The sequence below is a fragment of the Limulus polyphemus genome, unplaced genomic scaffold, assembly GCF_000517525.1.
Source record: "Limulus polyphemus unplaced genomic scaffold, Limulus_polyphemus-2.1.2 Scaffold71, whole genome shotgun sequence".
In the NCBI taxonomy this organism is placed as follows: Eukaryota; Metazoa; Arthropoda; class Merostomata; order Xiphosura; family Limulidae; genus Limulus; species Limulus polyphemus.
The window spans coordinates 858,320-879,945 of record NW_013665681.1 but is presented as its reverse complement, the minus strand read 5'-3'; the positions used below and the strand labels follow the sequence as shown (position 1 = coordinate 879,945).

At 34.0% G+C, this 21,626-nt stretch overlaps 1 protein-coding gene across 2 annotated transcripts in view; it reads left to right on the top strand.

The window, feature by feature from the left end:
* LOC106465928 (epsin-2-like) overlaps positions 1 to 20,470 on the top strand; it is a 47,157-nt gene extending 26,687 nt beyond the window's left edge. The window contains exons 7-9 of one of the 2 annotated variants that reach the window (XM_022394432.1): positions 11,416 to 11,592; positions 17,827 to 17,964; positions 19,229 to 20,470. In XM_022394432.1, the coding sequence (XP_022250140.1) occupies positions 11,416 to 11,592; positions 17,827 to 17,964; positions 19,229 to 19,443 (530 nt within the window). In that variant the 3' untranslated portion in view covers positions 19,444 to 20,470. Of the gene's footprint in view, positions 1 to 11,415; positions 11,593 to 17,757; positions 17,965 to 19,228 lie in introns of both variants that reach the window. The other variant, XM_013926173.2, reaches the window with a different exon arrangement.
* Positions 20,471 to 21,626: the final 1,156 nt, after the last annotated feature.

Sequence of the window (21,626 nt, the reverse complement as noted above, 5' to 3'; positions counted from 1 at the left end):
ATTACTATCTGGACATTATAAAGATTTTGCATGTGAAATTTCAAAATTTTCTGTATTTTTAATCTTAAAATGAATATTACTTTGCGTGATAGATAGGCAACATGCGAAAAGAAAAAGATATGAGAAAAACATTGCTTTACCAACCTTAAGACTTAATAAAAAAAATTTGATATTTTGCATATGAAAGCATTGTAATGTTTACTAATAATCTGCCAAATTTCGTTAACATACACTTACTAATTTAAAAGTTGTAGCATGAAAACTATAAAAGGCACAAAATGGTTATGAGGTTAGTCCTAGGGACTAAGCCCTTGCTACGAGAGTTAAATTGATTAATATTTTGAAAATAATCAACTAATTGAAATTAGTGTTTCCAAATGTTACTGTTTTTAATTATTTCAGCTATCCAAGTAATGAAATATATCTATTATGATTTCTTATTATTATATTTAATTAATTCAAGGTTGTTCAGCTAACCAATTAGTATCATGACTCATGAAGATAGTGTTTCCAGTTATTCTAACTATCCAAATCTTGTGATAATAAATGATTAGTTAATTGTAACTTATTTATGAGTCCAAAGATTAATTGATTAGTAAATTATATTTTCTGTCTAGATCTATCCAACATAATACAGAATACTGTGCCAAAATGTATCAGCTAAAGGTTACTTATTGCAGCTAATGACAAAGTTCAAACTGCAAAACTGTCATTCATTTCATCAAGTATGTGCAGTTGTGATACATTTGCATGGTGCTTGAAAGATCACAAAAAGCTGTGTTGTGAGTGTTTCTTCAAACACATTATAGAGCAGGAATTTGTGATTTCTGTCTTAAGCTGACAAAAACAAATTTGATTGGCTGGATTAAAAAAAGATAGAAAGTGTGATAGCAAACATTGCAGCAAGGAAAAAAAATTCTCTTGCATTTAGGTACAGGAAAACGAGGCAACTCGCTGGAAAATTGCCTTCACAAGTAAGAAATGGTAAAATGTGTGGGAAAACATCACATCCATAATAATAATGTTATTGCACTTTATTTTAAAATGTTTTTATTATTTAAGTAATTGCACTATACTTATGCCATTGTTTTCTAGCATTACTTACAACACTTATTTACTGTGGAATGCAATGTGTTTGCTCACTGATGTTTAATAATAAAGAAAGAAACATTTTTCAATGAATTGAAACACTACTTTTGTATGTGTGCAATACTAAAATATTGTAACGATTATCATGTTAATCAAACATAACAACAAGAAATAAGATTGTAGCTATGCATCTCAATTCTACCCTATAAAACATAATAATAGAATCCTAAAAATTGGAATTTTGACAATTTTCCTTACCCCAAAATTTCTGTCTGAGGGTAGATTGAACATTTATTCCAAGGGAAGTGTCATCTTTTTTGGAAGTATTATTGTCATTTTTATCTCTGTCTGGCATCTCTTTTGTCTTAAGTAAGGGAATGTTTTTTGATAGACAGATGTTAAAATTAGATATGAACATGTTATTGAGACTCATCTTTCAGGCTTATAATGTAACCCCCTTCCATACACACACACACACACACACACATATATGCATTTGTGGAGACATCTAGATCTTTAAGATACTAAAGTGTCTTTTGATCATGCTTCTTTCTGCCCTGTGAGCTATATTTTACCATTCATCTGCTCTGCTTGAAGGGCATAACACTGGGCTTAAATAGAATATAGCAGAAAATATGTTTGTGATTTAACAAATGAAACCTTAAATATAATAAAGCAGCTGGAGGACAGTGTAATGATTTTGACCATCATCAACCCACTCCTAGGACTTTTGATAGACAGACTGGATAATTGTTAGATTTATATATACCATGGCATTATCTCACCAGTTCTCGAACACTGCCAATAGCATAAAACCTCATTTCTATGAGCACTTGTAATCAGATAGAGAATGCCATACTTTGTCTTGTCTGTTGCCTTAATCGTTGTTCTAGTAAGTCACAAAAATTCGTATTTTGAATTCTTGGCAGCCATTACTTTGGTATTAATCACCTTTCAGTGTAAAGATCAAGAGGATTTGAGTGATTCATAAACACCTTCTAACATACCAGTGAGTCCGGCATGGCCAGGTGGTTAGGTTGCTTTACTCGTACTCTGCGGGTCATGGGTTCGAATCCCCATCACACCAAACATGCTCTCCCTTTCAGCCGTAGAGGCATTATAAGTGACAGTCAATCCCACTATTCGTTGGTAAAAAGAGTAGCCCAAGAGTTGGCAGTGGGTGGTGATGACTAGCTGCTTTCCTTCTAGTCATCACAGCACTTTCTCACTGCTAAATTAGGGATGGCTTGCGCAGATAGCCCTCGTGTAGCTTTGCACGAAATTCATAACAAACCAAACTCATACCAATGACCATTAATGAGGGTTTTAATGCCCACTTCGGGGATTGCGATGAAAAAAGGCACTTTACAGTTGATCTTGGGCAATTGCAGCTATCACCTAAAAATCTTCAAAATCTATGATACAGTGATTTTGAGACAGTGATTCCTCGCATGTTGCTTTCATGAAACAAACCTTGGAACTCGGTTGGAAAAATCTGTACCTACAAATATTGGTAGCAAGGTAATAAAAGTTATGGAACATAAGGAAAAATCTTTCTTTCATTGGCAGAATGACAGCCACAGTAAGATTTCATGAAATTGATATGCCAGAGGTAGTCAGTGTCTATGAATTAATTAGTGTATCATGAGCATTCTTTGTATCAGAAAGACTGCTTCCAAAACATACTTACCTCCTCTCACACTACAGCTATTGCTCAACTGCTAGGGTTTCCTTCCTTTGCCCATCTAAGCATTGGTCTGATTTTTTCTCACTTGCTTCAGTCTTTTATATCCCACTTAATTGCCCTTGGCAATATTTATATCGTGATACTCTCCACATATGTCAGTGTGCCTTCTCTCCTGGTACTGTATATAAGCATCTCATTCAGATAATGTTATCACTTTTTTCAACAAAGCGTTCAGGAACTGGTTTCTCTGTACTGCAACTGTTAGAGACACTTTGAGCATTCTTTTACATTACCTAGTTGATTTTTGAAAAACAAAAAATTGCTTTGCAAACTGTTGCTGTCCATGATCTGATTCTTAGTGAGATGGAGACATATATTTGGTCTGATAGTGTTTCTGCAGGGGGCTGCATTTTTGGACAATCCTGAAAGGACGTCAAGTGACTACTTAGTTCTTCCTCCATCACCTGATATGGCAGTTCATACAGGGAGGTTTACTGCTCAGTTACATGAAGGAATAGCTATGCCTTGTCTGCCACATTTGTAGGAACAACATGTTTTGGCTTACAACTGCCAGGGGGGAACACATATTTAGACTCTCAAAGATGAGACTCGCTTTTGGAAATGTGGGGTTCCAGAACAGATCCTGTGATCAACTTACACAGATAACAATTTTCTAGGACTGGTTCTGAGATATTTAATATCCCTCCAAATTTTGTTGGAAGCCTTTCAGTAATCACTACATCAATTTTATGACGAGTTGGAACCATTATTGGCATCTGCCTTGGTGCGATTGTCAGCTTCTGCACTTTCTTTAGTTTCGTGGCTGGTATGTTGTTGGGATATGCTGCCACCCTCCATGAATTATGTAAGGATCCCTTTCTTCGACCCTGGATTTTTGCAGGTGTTCCAGAGTCTATGAAATCATGGACTGATTTTGCCTAACTGATTTCATCCTTGTCGTCATTGGCCTCTCGACTTTCCTCGGCTTCTGCGGGGAGTTACGGCTCTACCCCTATTCGAATATCCTGACCCGACATCAGTCCCTCAATCCATTAGTACCCAGAATAGATCAAAGAGGCTCCTCCACTCAGTTAAAACCAGCAGCAGTGGTGAATACCGTATGGCAGTAGAGTTTGTGGAGTCTCAGCTATGACATTTTCTGGATGTATGGAACACCTTTACCACACATCCATGGGTGCTTCAGGTTCTTGCATCAAGGTTGATTATTCAGTTCACATTTCCACCACCATTGTCCACCCAACCTGTAATGTTTCTGCCACCAACAGATCCTTGTATTTCGGAACTTTGTAGTAGAGAGAGTTGACCTAGTTCTTCCAGAGATTTATTCTCATCTGTTTGTTGCTCCCAAGAAGACAGGAGATTGGTGTCCAGTTTTTGATCTTTCTTGTCTCAACCAGTTCTGGATCCTCCAAAATTCATGATGGAGTCATTTCTCACTCCACGTTGGCATTCTTCACCAGGACTGTTGATGACCAAGTTCGATGTTGCCGATGCCTATATACACATTCCCATAGCAGAGTTGTCTCACTGTTATTTACATTTTGTGCACAAGGGTCAGGTACTGCAGTTCAAGGCTCTGCTCTTCGGACTACCATCAGCACCATATGTGTTCTGCATAATTGTACAAGCTTTTTCTTGTAACCTTCATTCTCTAGGCCTGTGCACACACTATTATTTGGATGACTGGTTACTCTTAGCACCTACTTGTCAGTTGGCAGAATGTCACACTGAGATTCTCCTTTCAGAAGCCACCAAGGCAGGCTTTATTATTAGAGCTGAGAAATCTTTTCCCATTCCAACACAATATATCATCCATCTGGGTGTTTTTCTCAGTGTATATCTTAGTTGGGTTCAGTCGATTCCTATCCGGCTCCATGATATGGAACAAGCAGTCAAACTCTTACTCACATCTCCTTCTCCCTTTGGGCAGATGGTTCTTTCTCTTTTGGGGATGTGGGCATCACTCGCATACCTTATTCCTTTGGGACAAGCACACATGAGGTCCCTTCAATGATTGCTGCACGACCAATGGATCATGAGCAGCAATTCTTATTTATGATCAACATTTCAAGTAGTGGATGGATCGGAACATACTACAATAGGTGTTCCTCTACTGCCACCTCGTCCCGAGATCCATCTCTTCACAGATGCATCAATTCAAGGAGGGGGTGCATATATCAATGGTCAGGAATTCCAGGGCCCATGGACAGATGACGAAACATTCTTCCACATAGGGCAATGTCTCAAGGTATGGAATTATTGAGGGGACAAATCGTCATGCTTCACTCAGAACAATTCCACGGTGGATCTTCTTTATTGGGCTCACTCCCATCATATCAGCCTACTAGCTTGCCTTGTTCTGGGGGTGATGAATTTAATAGCAGATCAATTGTTCAATCCAACTTGATTCTCCTGACCGAATGGATGCTACATCGCAAGGTTTGTATTGGATTTGCTATCGATTCTGGACACCAATGATCAATGCATTTGCCACTCATTAGAACACTCAACTACAGGCATTTTGATCTCTTGTACGTCACCCTTGCATTTGCAATAGATGTATTCAGTCAGGACTGGATGGGATTGCACCTCTATGCCTTCCCACCAATTTGTTAGTTACCCAAAGTTCTGGCTATGGTTTGGTCAACCCCTTGTCGTGTGTTGGTGGTAGCACTGGATTAGCCTGCTCAACCATGGTTTCTGCTTCTTCAATACCTTCAAGAGTGCCCACCTCTGCCACTTCCTCTTTGGCTGTCTCTGTTGAGGCAGCTATGATTTGACATCATACACCCAGATATCCCAAAACTCAAGCTTCATGAATGGAAGTTATGCAGTCTTTTGCATGGCATCAGGGGTTAACTTCTAAGGTTGTCAGGTAACTGTTTCAGTCTCTGCATAGTCCCATGATGGACATTTATCAAAGGAAATGGCACATATATTTACAGTGGTGTCTCATGAGGAGGTTGAATCCACTTCGTCCAGTTGTGCCAACCATAGCTCGTTTTTTGATTGGGCTTTTTGACAAGGGTTTAGTATCTTTTAAATTCACCTTATATTAGGTGGCTTTATCGACTAGATACTCGAAAAGACTGAAATTCTTTGAGTCCCCAGTGCTCTCCAGCCTTCTCAAGTCATTTCGGGTCCTTTGTCCCAAAAGACCTTTTCAATCACCTAACTGGAGTATTAAGGTGGTATTACATGCTCTGTTTGGACATTTATTTGAGCCCTTAGCCTCATGTACCATGTATCACCTTTCTCTTGAAGTTTATTTTTTGTTGCTGTGTTGGCCTGTGGACGTCGCCAGTTGGATTTATTTGCACTGCATGTGCACAAGACTCTATCATTCTACTTACATCCTTCTATAACCAGACAGGACCCTCTTACCTAAGACACTGGCAGCCAGGGAAGGAGATAAATCCTTCTCACCAATTATTCTGACCACTATTTCTCACCTCTATGATTGCTGGGATCCTGATTGTTTGTTACGTCCAGCTAGAACATGGGTTATGTGGCTCACACTAACTCCTTTAGAGGTGATAGACAATGACTTTTTATTCATTGGGATCCTTCAGTTTCCTGTGATTTATCCCCAATTACCTTGACGAGATGGGTTTGAAAATTGATCCTTATTGCTAATTCTGGGCCCTCTTTGAAGGCAGGGAGACTTCTGCGAGTCATGTCTCATCAGATTCATCACATTTCTATGCCCTTAGCAGCTCTGTTGAATTGCTCGCTGGAGGACATTAGGTGGGCTGGTATGTGGACCTCTCCCAATACTTTTATCTCACATTATTTGCATGTTCTGGCAGTATCTTCCTCTACTATATTGTAGTTTTTGACTACATTGTAGCTATCTTGACCACATCAGCTAGATTATAAGCAGAAGTGAGTATTTATATTGCTCATCTTGGCTCTTTACTTTACAGGGCCCCTTACCTCTTTTTCACTGGATCCCACTCTGTGGCGAATGTTGCCCAGGCAGGTGTGCTATATCAAATCAATTCCAAACTAGCAACCACTAAATCAATATCTTTTATCTAGGTTGCAACAGGCTCTGCAGAAATGAGGTGTTCCATAAGACCACCTAAAGGCTGTCCAGGTGGTATTACTACTGTGCTGGACTGCCACTCACGAACTATCATGAGTAAAGCATAAAGGGATCCTGACTGTGCCTGCTGATCATTGGATTGAATAAATTGGGGCTGGTTTGCTTTTAAAAATTTAGAGAACTTGGTTCACCTGTTGCACTGTTTCCAGAGCACTGTTCCTCAAGACTCCCTAATGTGCATCCCCCCTCTGAGGTTCTATTACTGGAGCTAGGTAGTAGGGAGTCCTTACTACACCTGGTTTCCAGTCAGTGGTGTGGTGGACAGAGGTTATTCCTCCAATAATGGTTCATTACACTGTTCATAAAAGAGGGTACATTGTCTTCTCATAATTCTGAACGCAGAGTGGTTCCATCCTGGGGCCTTGGTTGAACACAATTTGTTCCACATCTTCCTCATAATTCCAGAGACAAGAAGAATTTACCTTGCCTATTGGGTTAGGGAGTGAAGATGAGTGTTCATAATTCCAGACCGGATGAGTTCTGTTTCCTCAGAATGAGTATGGCATACAGTATCCTGTCATTCTGAGCCTGAGGTGTTGTATTTCAGACTTCTTCCGGTTGAGGAGACGGTTTGTACACTTCAGTATTGCTTACCTTCTTGTCATGATTCTGATGACTTTGAATGTATCACTCAATGGCTACAGGCCGGGATCCAGTCATAAGAGTGTGTGTGTATATATTGTGGTCTAATTGCCTTAGCCACCAATGCGGGATATAGGGATCATGGCCCTATAATTCCAACCCCAAGCAGTAGGACCTTTGCTATCTGGTTGGGCCTGGCCAATAGTGATGATAAATCATGTATAATTCCACCCACGGTACATGAATTAAGTTCTGAGTGAAGAGCATACTTGTTCTGGATGTAGTGTGGTTCCCCCACTAGGGTGCCAATCTTCTATTGATACGACCATGAACTGTGCAGATGCTTTCTGTATGGATAATGCGATCACTGGCCCCTCCACCTTATCAATGAAGGATTCTAGATGTAGTGTGAGTAGAGGTAAGTATGTTTTGGAAGTTAACATTTTCTTAAATTGGAAATGTATTTCCAATAATTCTTACTCTTCTCACACTCTCCAGCCCTTCCTCCTCACTAAGAGCTGGTGTTAGAGACTGTGGATTGAGTCAGTCTTGAAAAAGTGATAACATAATCTGAATGAGGTGCTTATATACAATACCAGAACAGAGGGTGCATTGAGTAGGTGGAAAGTGTTACGAGACAAATATCACCAAGGGCAATTAAGTGAGGTATAAAAGACTGGAGCAAGTGAGAAAAAATCAGACCAATGCTTTGGTAAGTATTATTGGAATTACATTTTCGATTTAATAAAATGTTAACTTCTGCCATAAGTGACAATAGTAAGCTACTTCATGTTTGGGAAGATTTTCCAAAGATTAATAAATGACAGACTGTAGGTAATGTACGTAGTCTCATGTAGACAATAATCATTTTAGTTTTTGGACTGAACATAGTATGTTTTTTGTGACATAGTGATAGTTTCACAGATGTATATAAGATGACATGTGCATCTATGATCCCTAGAATATTATTTGTAATACCTAAAATCTTTCTCATGCATACATCAAGCACACAACATTTCATTTCATACAATACTTTACTCCGTTAATGAAGTATTTATGTATTCTTGTTAAAACCTAATTGATTTGGATATTAAAAAAACATTAATGTCAATACAATTTCTGGCTGCATTGTTTACAAGGGCCTCTAAAATACAAGTATTTAAAACTGTTGCCAGCTAAAATTGGCATCAGTCTCATTTCCAACTCATGGACCTTTGTAGAACATAAACCCAAACTTAATGGTTTTGGATAAAAATGGTTTCAAAGACCAGAGACTTTCAAGAGCTCATTAACTGATATGTGTTTATTTGTTAAATTATGCATAATTTCTTTAATTATTAAGCTATACTGCTTATTATCTACTAAACTGCTATTTCTGGTATTAAAAGAATTGGTAAATTTCATTTGTAGACTGCTCTTTCTGCTGCCTGCTCTTGACATGATAACTTTGCTGTATGAAATATAAGTAAAAATGTAGAATAAATAATACTTTATAAATCTGTGGTTAGAATATTCAGTAGATATCCTACACACCACATTTTCTGCACAATATTCATTATTAATAGTGAGAAAAAAAATTGAAAAGTGCAACTCATCTTAGAACCAAATATATAATAATGTGATATTAGACCAAATTGACCCTTTGCAGTGTGGTTGTCAACATCACCCAACAAAAAATACTGTTATGTGCATGGCCTCAAAACTTGCATCTTACTACACTCAGTACAGGGACACCAACATTTTCTTTGGACTTTCAAAATTGTAAGATAAAGAGTCCTTTGGACCCTCAAATTCTGAATCAGGAAGGAAGCTGAACAAATGTGTGTAAAGTATCCAGTAACAAAATACAGGTTTGCAGTCAGCTTTATAGCCAAAAACCAAAAGTTCCATCTTCGATGATTATGGCTTTCTAAGAATATGTGTCAATTATGTTTGCCAGGTACCAAAATTAAGGAAGTTGAGGAACTACAGTGGCATTTGATAAAAAAAAGAAGAAAATATTATAGGCAGTAGCAAAAAATAAACACCAACAATATCTGCCCTGATGCACCACACTAAATGCATTTATTGTTTCCTATAACTCTGATATCTTATTCAAAACTTTTGTCCCCATGTACTATAAGAATTAGTAAAATGAAAATTTAGAAATTGTCTATTGCAAAGATGGTGATTGCTCAAGCTGAAAAGCCAGTCTTGTTTGTACAAAACTGTTCACAAAAATGGATTTATGCTTGTTTTAGTATGTCTTGTTAAAAATGAATTACAGATTAATGCTGGTAAAGCAGATGCAAAATTCCAAAGTGTTGTCATTAATGTAGAATTTCAAAAGTCATTCATGACCAAAAACGTAACTTTTTGACAAATCAATTATGAATGCTAAATTTCTCACTACCTTGTGGCTTATACTAATGCATACTGAGTCACTGCCTTAGTAAGAAAACATTTGAGAGTAATAAGAAGTTTCCCCACTGGCCAAAATTGTAGATAAACCACTAACCTGAGCCATGTATAATTCCAAGAAATATGCAAATTACTACTAGTAACATAAAGAGAACTGTGATGATTTTTGACTGCTTTACTGGAGGAATGAAAATATGCTTACTCAGTGTTCAAGCAGTGGAATGAAAATATTGGTGATGCATTGTACACAGTTTTAAAATTGGCAGTGCACTTGCACCACCCTGCAAACAACCCTTGTAATTAATTATTGTCACTTATTAATGTTGTATTATGTTTGTTTCTAATATTTATAAAAGCATTGAATAGCTTATAATGAAATTATTGCATAGCTGCAGATAACATGCTACTGGTTGGTTCTAATGAAATGTTTTCATTATAGTTGTTAACAGTTTGGAAAATTCAATATTATTACTACGATGATGTAAAACAGTGGTTCTCAACCTTTTTTTGCTCATCTTACTAAATAGATAAATTTTCTGTGAAACATAACAGCTCTTATATTTCACAACATTTTATTCTGAAATATTTATTTATTTACTTTCAGCGATGTCTAAACATTCAGTAAATATTAGTTTCTGCACACACACACACACATGTATATGTATATACACACACATATATGTATGTATATGTGTGTGTGTGTGTGTGTGTGTGTGTATATATATATATATATATATATATATATATTCTTGGACTTACATGTTTTTCAACAAGCTTTCACAGTAACCTCTAATACAATACATAATCATTTCCTTTCCAGTTTTAAATATAATTTCACAGACACTAAGAAGGTCTCTTATGATAAAACCTATCATTTCTACACATCTCATACCTTTTCTAAGTCCCTGTAACTTGAATTCTTCTCAACAATCATAAAACTATTTGTGCATTGATTTTCAGTTTTTCCATAGCATTTTGCAAGATGTTCTAGGTTTGTGAAGTACCTATATGGCTGACATAAAGATGAAGTGTACAGTGATTACTTGTTTTTTAATAAAGTTATAATTCTTGGATTTTACTTCTGAATAAAGGTCAGCATAAAACTGAATATTAAAGATTAATTTTTGCAAGTAAAATATTGTTATTTCCTAGATTTTATATTTGCCAAAGTTTAAATTAAAACTTTTGAATACGACATGCAAGTATTAATAAAGACCAAAGAAAAGAAATGGTTAGTGATATGGAGATTGAAGAAAAACTTGTTTATTTGAAGATTCAATAAAACAAAATGTTCAGGAACAATTATATCTGTCTCAAAGTTGAATGCCATTAAAAAAAAAGATGTAACTCAGGTGTAAGGATCTTGCGTTTTCAGAAAGTTTAGAAATTATGAACTGTAGAGTTTAAAGCCATGTTGTTGCAGGTGCCAAGTATGTTCTGTAGTTACATGTAATTATATGCACATGTTTTCTATAAATAAAGTCCTGTACTAATTATTCAATTTTTTGATTAATTGCTACAAATATAGCTACAGCTAATGATCCTTGGGGTGGAACACCTGTAGTTTTATCTGCAGCTACCAATTCCTGGGGCAGCCAGCCTGTTATCTCGGACCCTTTTGACATTTTTGCTCCTGCACCTCCACAGAGATCAAAGTCAAGCTTAGGAGAACTAGAAGACTTTGAATTGAGAAAACAAACCTCAGGTAATACTCCTGGTAGGAAGCTAAAGATCTGGTTTTTGTAATACTTGCCAATATCAAAGGCTTGATAGGGTTTATGTAGATTAAGGTGAAGTTGTGTAATTAATTTTATCTATGAATACTTTGTGCAAATTTGTATAAGATTTTTCAGTCCAAGAGTTGGATATATTTTCTTTAAACCCATATTTTTCTTCTTTTTTTTTTCATTTGTTGTGTTTTGTTAGGCCAAGAATTAATATAGGGTTTGTTAGGTGCAGGGCTAAGGTTTGTTGATCCCAGAATTAAAGTAATATCTCAGATTAACTTCAGAATTAGTGAGGGTCCAGAAAAAAATCGATATTGTAGTTAGTGTCACTAATTATTGCTTGGGTTTCATTTACATTACATAGAAAATGGTATCATTTTTCCCAATTTTTCTGGTCAGTTCTTTACAGCTGTGTTTTTTATACCAGGTAAACAAAAAAGTAATTTATATGATGCATTCTACCAGTAATGAAATGTATAAAAACAAATCAGTAATTAGAAGGTTATGACTGAATTTACCAGATCTTGATGCATGAGTAGTATTATTTTAAAGTTTCTTTGATTTATTATCAGGATTAAAGTACTAGGTTGTAGTTTTAAATTCTCCATTTTTGTCTTTCACATTATACATGTGAGTTGATAAGTACTGGCTTCTTTATACACAATAAATATGTACTACTGGTTCAAAAGCTGTTAGAACTTGTATAAAAGAAATCTGTTTAAATCATTGAAAATACCACCATCTGTGAAAAAAATTTAGAATATCAAAAATGGTGCTTATTTCAAACTTTTTATTGTATAGTGATAATGTTTTCAAATATATTAACATTTTTATTTATATTTTCACATTTTTTTTATTGAAATTAATTGCAAGCAGATACTTATGAAATATTGTAAACCTTTTCGTATTCAGTTGTTTTCAAACTATCAACAACTGTGTGACTTTTGGTTCTTAATTTCCTTGACACAATGCATTACATTATGTCAACTTACCCAAATTTCTCCACTTTACCACTGTCCATGTGACATTGGAAAATGGTCATCACATCTTAGATTTCTTGAAATGCAATGCAAGGATGTCACACAAAAGTGGAAAAAGGTACCAACTGAGGTATCATACACCAGCAGGATGGCATTCTCTGTCCATTTCCAGAGACATCACCCTCTTATGGAGGCCCAGACATAAAAGGAAATATTTAAGAGTTCTGATTGAACAAAACTTCTTAAACATGGAAGATCATATTACAAGAGAGAGAGAGACTGTAAAGGTTTCTGTTGTTGTTATGTTTTCTTATAGGAGTGTAATTTAATTTACGTGTTAGGGATTCCACCAAACGAGACAAAAATAATCCTAAAGCCAAATAGACAGTAATATGATGTAAACAAAAATTGAAAAATATATTTGGATTCATTCACACATCCTCCAATTGGTACTGTGATTGAAACACCAAAGAAATTACCAATGGTTGAATTTGGGGAGATGAAACCTGTAAAATACTTAAGATGATCGTATACATTACAATAAACAAGACAGCTAATTTTATAATGCTGTTGGAGCAAGATTCAAGGAACATGATTCATCATAAGATATAAACAACCACCTCATCCTCCTCTTTTTTTTTTTTGTGAGATCCCCTTACACCTTAAGTAGGAAGGTTCTGTCTAGATATAAATATAGCACCTTTTGAGAAAATATTGTATGTAATGTATAATGCAAACAAAAATAGATATGTCTTTAGGGAAATATGGTAAAGCAAACAAAAAGGTTTGTTCTATAATTTCAAAAGAAGTTTAGAAACATAAAACAAAGTCCAAGTCCCACTTTGGATAATTTCTAGGAACTTTAGGATATTGTAGACAAAAAGCTCAGAACACATCTTTGAACAATGGGGACAAAAGAGATTGACTCCTATGATATCAACAGGTCACAGATAAGGGAGCTCTATACTTGGCTATAGAAGCTAATAAGCTACAATCATGAAACATGAAAAAGGAAGCAATTTGTTGAGAAGATGGAGATAGATAAGATATAGAATGGCAATTTCATCCTCTTTGGAAGATAGCTCAACAAGATTGATAAATAGCAAAAAATTAGCATCAGCAAGAATGGGCTAACATTTGAGTCACCCAGAAGAGAATTTGGCTTCTCTGACAAAGAATCAAACAGCAGTTAGCTGTGAAGCCATAGACATTGAACATTAATGTTAATAATATGGATGTTTGAGACTAATGTAGAAGATGATCCCATGGTGGTAATGATGAGATCAGTTACCTTAAGAAAGACTACAAAACAGTGGAAATCACATTTGGGCTGACCAAAGTGAAATGGTCATTAGAATCCAATACTTTATAGAACTGATCCTGGTTAGTACTAGCAAAAGAAGGCAGATAAGCTGGAATTAGTGGTCTGGAGACCAGTAGAGTGAAACAAGCTGGGTGGCTACTGTTGTGAAAACATTGATCAATGAACAATCTAGCCATTCACAATATTATTTAAAAACTAAAGCATAAACATTCTGCAAAGTCATCTTTGTCATCCAGTAGTTTCAGCCTGGCATGGCCAGGTGGTTAAGTAGATCGACTTGCAATCTGCACGTCGCAGGTTCGAATCTCTCGTCTCACCAAATATACTCTCTCTTTCAATCATGGAGGTGTTAAAAGGTGACAGTTAATCCCAATATTCATTTGTAAAAGAGTAGCTCCAAGAGTTTGCAATGAGTGGTGATGACTAGCTGCTTTCGCCATAATCTTTCACTATTAAATTAGGGACAGCTAATGTAAATAGCCCTCATGTAATTTTGTGTGAAATTCAAACCAACCCAATCCAAAGTTCCATTTTAGAAACTTTTGTACTATTCTCATATCTACCAATTTGAAAAGTGGGATTTTCAAGAAATGACTAAAGTGAGAGACTTATCGCAATTCTCTGGTTTTCCTATTTCTTTAGAACTAGAACTACAAAGGGACACAAATAAAACTAGAGATTTGTGGCAAATACTTTAGACAGGTCCTTGTTTTAAGAAATATAAAACATTTTAATTCAAAAATTTGATGACAAACTAGATCTGGAAATGGAAAAGATACAGGTAAAGGAAAAGTAAAGGGAAAGACCATGCTGAAAAATATGTTGAACCAAATGATCCAAATATCAAAAGTTCTACAGATAAGCAAATTAACTTAGGTAACTCTTAGTAGTCTGGATGGAGGGTACGTCCAGAATTGATGGTCATTGAGTGGTTTTGAATAGAACTGCTGCACTTTGCAACTCAATTGTGAAGAACAAGTACAAGCAGTGGACATGGAAGATTAAAGGACTAAACGGTTTGTTTAGAAAGTGGCTGTTAATTATTATCTTACTATGTTTCCCAAATTCTGAAGAAGTCTAGTTGTGTGATCATTTTTTCATGCATAGTTTTGAAGCTGTAACAGAGATTATGTAAATATATTACTTTGGATATCAGGTTATTGGAGAAACTAGTCATAAAACCATACAGGCTCAGCATTTATAAATTTGTGAATTATTGGGTTGTTGATTAATTTGTAATTGTATATTTTCTATGCCTCATGCAAAGAAATTTGTTTCATATTCTCATTAGGAGTGAGGTTTTTATTACTAATTCACACAGGCCTACATGTTGACTTCACTAATTATTATGAGAATCCCAATTACCCAGAATTTTCAGAAGAATGACATTTGTTTTTCAAGCGTCAAATGCGTGTTTATTCACAAATTAGTTTTCAAATTAAGAAATTATGAATGAAATTAAGTATAAATTGGTTAAAGAAAAATGTCAATTGAACAAAGAGGGATCTTGGATATATAATAAAATGCAAATTTAAGTCAGCTTGAATATTATACTATTATAAAATATGTGGAAAAGTGGTCACATAACTTCGAAGCATTAATAGTTTTTTTTTAAAAAAATCGTGGTGAATGGCTTAATAAATAGACACTAAGATGTATGTCTATGATAATTATAAAATTTGAAAGTTGTGGTTTTGTCAAATATTACTTGTATTGTTCTAACAAGGCTTAATTTAAGGAAATTTTACCAGACACTTAACTTATCGAGGGGTCTAGGAACCTAAGAGGTCTTGATGGATTGAGGGCAGAGCCTTGTTGGGTGGAGAAGGGTATAGAAAGCCTTAGGATTATGATAAAAAATATCACCCTGGAAATAACTTATTTTCACATGTAGTGAGTTATTCATAGAGATTGCATAAAGATTTTGTGAATTTTATTCAAAATGAGGCAAATCTTATTTGTAGTCCTAGAGAGAATTTTTGATTATACAAGAGTTTTAGTAGTTTTGAAATACATATTAAGTGATAGGCACACTAAACTCATTGAACAGGACCAATTCTTGGACTTACAAGAAAAACCAAATTGGACCTTAATTACATTTATAATCACATTACTAACAAAATACAAAACCCAAGGCATTCTTGCTTATAATGTAGATTTGCCCTAGTCATCTGGTCTAAGAAGTATTTGTAAGGTTTATTGCATAAGAGAGCCAAAGCTTTTAATATGTTTTTGAAATTAAAAAGGTTTATTAATAATGTTTTATTTTGATATCTTCCAAGTTAGTTTTTGGTTTAAGTATTGAAATTTTCACTGTTTAAAGTGATTATTCAGTACAGTTCAGGATATTTCAGCCAAGTCATTAAACTTGAAAATAAGGGTAATATCTGTTATATATGATGTAACCCCAAGCTGATAACTTGTTATATTACATTTGGAAGGTAATACATACAATCATAATATGAACAATATCCCTCCCAAGAAAAATTTACTTTTTAACAATTTAACATATATTTCTGTGTACAGTACAGTATATACTATAGAAAAAAGGCTTATCAATAGTATATTTTTGTACACTATACAGTAGTATACCTTGGGAACCTAATGATCATAACTAAATATGCATTGTCTTATTCATGCAAAAAAATATTTTTATCAATCAAAATAATATGTATTCAAACCTTTTGAACAAAATTATCAGTGTCCGCATCAATGAGTGCTTCTAACCAATATTTTCCTTTTCTTCCTGTTTTAACACTGTGATAGGAAGACTTTTTTTTCTTCTTTTACAATTTTATGTATTGATTGTAAGAACATTTACATATCCTAAAGGAAATCAAACCTTTTCTTTTGAGTTATTTTTCTACAGATACTGCTGCTTGTTTTATTTACATTTTTGAATTACATATCGCCAGCCTTTTAGGTTGATTTTTTGATAGTACATTTTCATGTCTTTGCAGAAGATTATTTTATAAGCTTAAAAGCCATTTTACCTGATTACATCTTTTTTATACTTTTGCTAACTATTCAAATTATATTACATAAATAAGGAACATGATAATGAAAGGTATGGAGGTAGCACTTTGTGTTAAGTAATGTACAATATTCTTATTTGTGAAAGCTTACACAGCTGTGTGTCTAAATTTCTTTAAGGAAAACTTGACTTAATTTGATAAAAAAATCTTTGGTTTTCATAGTGACACCATTTTTTTTTCTGGGTTTTTCAAAAGTTGGTTAAGTTATGAGTTGTGCCTCTAGTTGTTGATAAAGTTAAAGGACACCTATAAGTTAAATCTCACTCATAAAGTTGCAATGTTTTATTTCACAAGTCAAGTTTTTGATTTATGTGAGTCACTTTATTCCCTATTGTGAATATAACAGGAAGGTCAAGAATGTTGATTTCTGTTGAGAGTTGTTATGTAAGAGAATATTCATTGTTTGTTCCAACAGGTATTTTTTTGTTGTTAGATTGGTTGTGGGACACTGTTTCACCACTATATTTTTTATTCTTTGTTGAGTCTGGTCTGATTAAATGAGTAAGTCATCAAAAACTGACTTAAATTTATTTCTGAACTAATCCTATCAAGGCAGACTCTTGAAATTAACTATACTAGAACTGTTACACTTTATTTTTTGTTCTTAATAGAGAAATTATTTAATGTGTAACTTTGTTACATAACCTTAATACTAGTTAGTTCAAGGTTTAAAAAATATATAAAATCTGAGACTAAGATTTGCTGCATTTAAAGATTAAGTTATGGTTTTATAGGAGAAATTCTAGTATTTAGGTGAGCTTGAGTTTTTGAGTTTTAGCTTAAGTTGTATTTTAACTTGACTAGGTTTTGAGAGTTATAATATTGTTCGAGATGATCACAGAACAATGTCTCCTAACCCACTTGAAATCTTAGAGATAAGAGGATCCCACTACTCAGATCTAGAGCAGCAAAAGGTGAAGGAAGCTAGAAGAACACCAGAAAGCTTCCTAGGACCAAATGCAAACCTTGTTAACTTGGATTCATTAGTAATTACCAAACAAATGGATCAAGGTAGGATACTTGATAATTTTCTTCCATAAGTTTGATGGACTTCAGATTTTGCAGAAAGTAATGCTGAAATATAAATACAATGTTGTATAATAGTAATAATATTAATAATAACTCTTAAAGTGTATGCCCTAGTTATGTTCATGAGAAATTTTTAGACCGAAAGTTGATGAGTGCAGTTGCACGTTACTGAAAAAAAAAAATAACACGTTGAATAAAATCATGAAAAAAAATTAGTTAAATGGATAAATACTTATTATCCAAAGGTTACAGTGATACTAGCTCTCTGTTCTCAATGCTCTTTAAAAGTTACTTAAAAGTTTTGCAACATCTTGTATATCCTGTTATTATCCAGCAAGTATGCATATAATTGCAGTACTACAGGTATGTTGCAAAAGAGAAAAACCTGTACATTGTTGATATTGAACTTCTGCACATTCAGCTGTCATACTGTTTTAAAATGTCACGTCTTGCAATGTTTTACCGACAGGTGATAGTGACATCACTTCAGAAAACAAGGTTGGGCATAAAGAATTCGTGTACCATAACATGATCGAGACTAAACATGCAGAGCTTTTGCAGCATGAGATGATGATGATGATGATGCAGCCCAAAAAAACAAACAATAAACAAATGGCAAAATAATAATAAATATTAAAGACACGTTTCATTGTATAATGTTATCACAACGTTTTTAGTTTTCTGATTTGTCATGGCGTGAATGGCTTGCATGCCCCGACTACACACCACTGTAAGAATAAGTAAATTACTTGTGGGTACTTAAAAATTATGTAAAAAACGCTGCTGACATTTAAGCAAACATAATTCAGTAAGTTATGTTTTGTTTACAAGTTGAGTAGCAAGTACGAGTGGAAGCTTCCAGCAAGTTTTGAATAGAAACTTAGACTGCAGCTCTATCAGTTGTATGTGGAATTATCAATTAAAGAATAAAAAAATACTTTTTTTACACATCATTATTTTTAATACCAAGCATTTGAATGCACAGCATATGGTTGCTGTATTTACGACAGCTCAAGATAATTGTAAAAATAATTATCCATGCTGGACAGAAAAAAAGAATGTTGATGATTCAGTAAATGTTTTTATTTTATGTATATACTTGAACCTAAGATTTCCACTTTCAGAAGTCTTATGGCAAGAGAAGTTTTTCTACTTCAGTGTTTTATAGCAAGAAAAGCTATCTGCACTTCATAAGCACAAATTGGTTTGTTCTGCTTTGTTATTTAAGATCTATTTTCTATTGTAGCATCAAGCACTGCTACCAATCCCTTTGCTGGACAGACCTACAGTAATCCCTTTGAAGCATTAAGGGCTCCACCTCCAACAATTAATCAACTGAGAATCCAACAACCTAGGTTTGCTTCGGAGTTAACAGGACCGACAAATTCACAATCAGTCCTTCCACTGGATGGTTTGGCATCATCCTCACCTTGGACCCCAACTAATAATCCTTTTATGTAACAGAACAAATACATATTGACCATTTAGTTGTTCTGGCAAGCATTCAAGCTTTAGATAATTTATTGTGGTAAAAAAGTATCATTTTATCATATATTGCATTCCTTGAAATATTTCTTTTAATACTGTTGTGGAAATATCTGCATGTTTTTGAATTATCAGCTTTTATACCAAAACTATAATCCTTCACCTGTTGTGCTCAAACTAAGTTTGTTTAGTAGGTGTTTACTTTGAAGTTTAATTTATTTTTGTTTGATTAGAAACTCAGTACTCAGTGTATAAAGATGCTTTATCTTGCATTTCCTTTTTTAGTCATACTTTACTGAGTTCAGATTTTTTAGGTCATAATCCAACCAGTTTCAGTATATGTAAAAAAAAAAAGTAAAATTTGGAAGATGTGAAATGAAAACGTGTTTATGACAGAGGAACTTGTATATTAATTTTTATAATGTTCCTTAGTAAAAGAAAACAAAGATTTCAAAGGGATTAAAACTGTCAATAACATAATAATGAATGTTGGTAATGTAATGTAAAATTTTTAATCATTCCTCAGTGATAAACTTTTGAATCAAAGTTTTTCTGATTGGAAATTTTTCTAAAGTAATCAAATTAAACGAATAATTGTGAAACATGTGGTATTGAAAATGCTGCTAACATTTAAGCTGACATAATTCAATAATGTATAAGTTACATAAACTGTCTTGAATGATGTCATTAAGTTACTTAATCACTTATGATAATAGGTAGGCAAACCACAAATTATAAGCATAAGGAAAAGTTTTATTGATGGTGTAACATACTACATGTTTTAACAGAATATTGAGCTGTCTTCCTTATGCTTATAAATCATTGTTTACCTACCTATTATTGTATTAGCATAATGTATTTCCTTACTCAAGTATAATCACTTATGATATAATTATGCAAAAGGAAGATGTTACATTAGTGCTTTTTGATACTTTACATGATACTTGTATGAAGTAAGATATTAACAGTCACATAATTATATTAATATAAATCCATGATACAAGTACAACCACATAAGTTATATTCGATGACGAGGAACCCACTTTGAGACTAATAATGGCTGGAGACGGCTTGAATGGGTAATGAAGAAAAACTTTAATATAACAGCAGGTTTGTCAGGTGATGACAAAACCTTGTCGAAACGTTGTACATTTGCTGTTATATTAAAGTTTTTCTTCATTACCCATTCAAGCCGTCTCCAGCCATTATTAACACAAGTTATATATTCAGTATGATAAATATTGATTCATTCAAAGAAGAAAATTACAAAATTTTTTTATTTTATTTTAAAAGAATTGGTAGTTAAAAGGATCAGACTAAACTTGCCACGACAGTGAGCCAGCACTAAACTAATTAGGTTAATAATTTGTTGCTGACATAAATTGTTTAACACTAGCCTACTGCCATGGCAAGCTAATTTCTTAACCCTGTAGACTATCTTTTTAGAAAGAAATATTTCTATTTCTGTAGAAATATTTTCCACTTTATTGTGTGAAAGGCCTTGTGGACACCAAATGTACTAGATATAATGTGGTTGATATATTATTAATATACACTCTTATTTACTTTCACTCTGAAGCTCTTAACAATTTCACCAAGGAATCTGCTAAATTGGAGCTTGATTTGAAGAACAAAGTTTTGTCATAGTATGTAGAATTATCATGCAACTTCTTAAAATACTTCATTATAACATCATAAATATTTACAAACTCTTGCCATAATTATTATTACTTTTAGATAATGAAATACTAGAAAACAAAATATTTATATTATGGGGTTTTCTGAAAGTTTTCATACAAAAATACTGTAAATTCTTATGATAATTTTTAGACCTTTGGTGTTTCATATTTAAGTTTATTATAAGTTTGGTTAAACATACGTCATTATAACTGAGTAAATATTTACAAACTCTTACTTATTACTTCTAGATGATGAAATACTGTAAATTGTTATGATCATTTCCTAAACCTTTGTTTCATATGTAAATTTATTCTAAGTCTGATTAAAAAGTATTATTTTGAATTAAATGTAAAGTATTTGTTCCTTAACAGTAAAGTCTATATCTTTAAGCTAGTGTAAAATAAGTACTGCATAATACCAGACTTTTTCGGTGTTTGTGAATTAGACTGCCCAGTTAGTTAAGTATAACTTTTTAAATT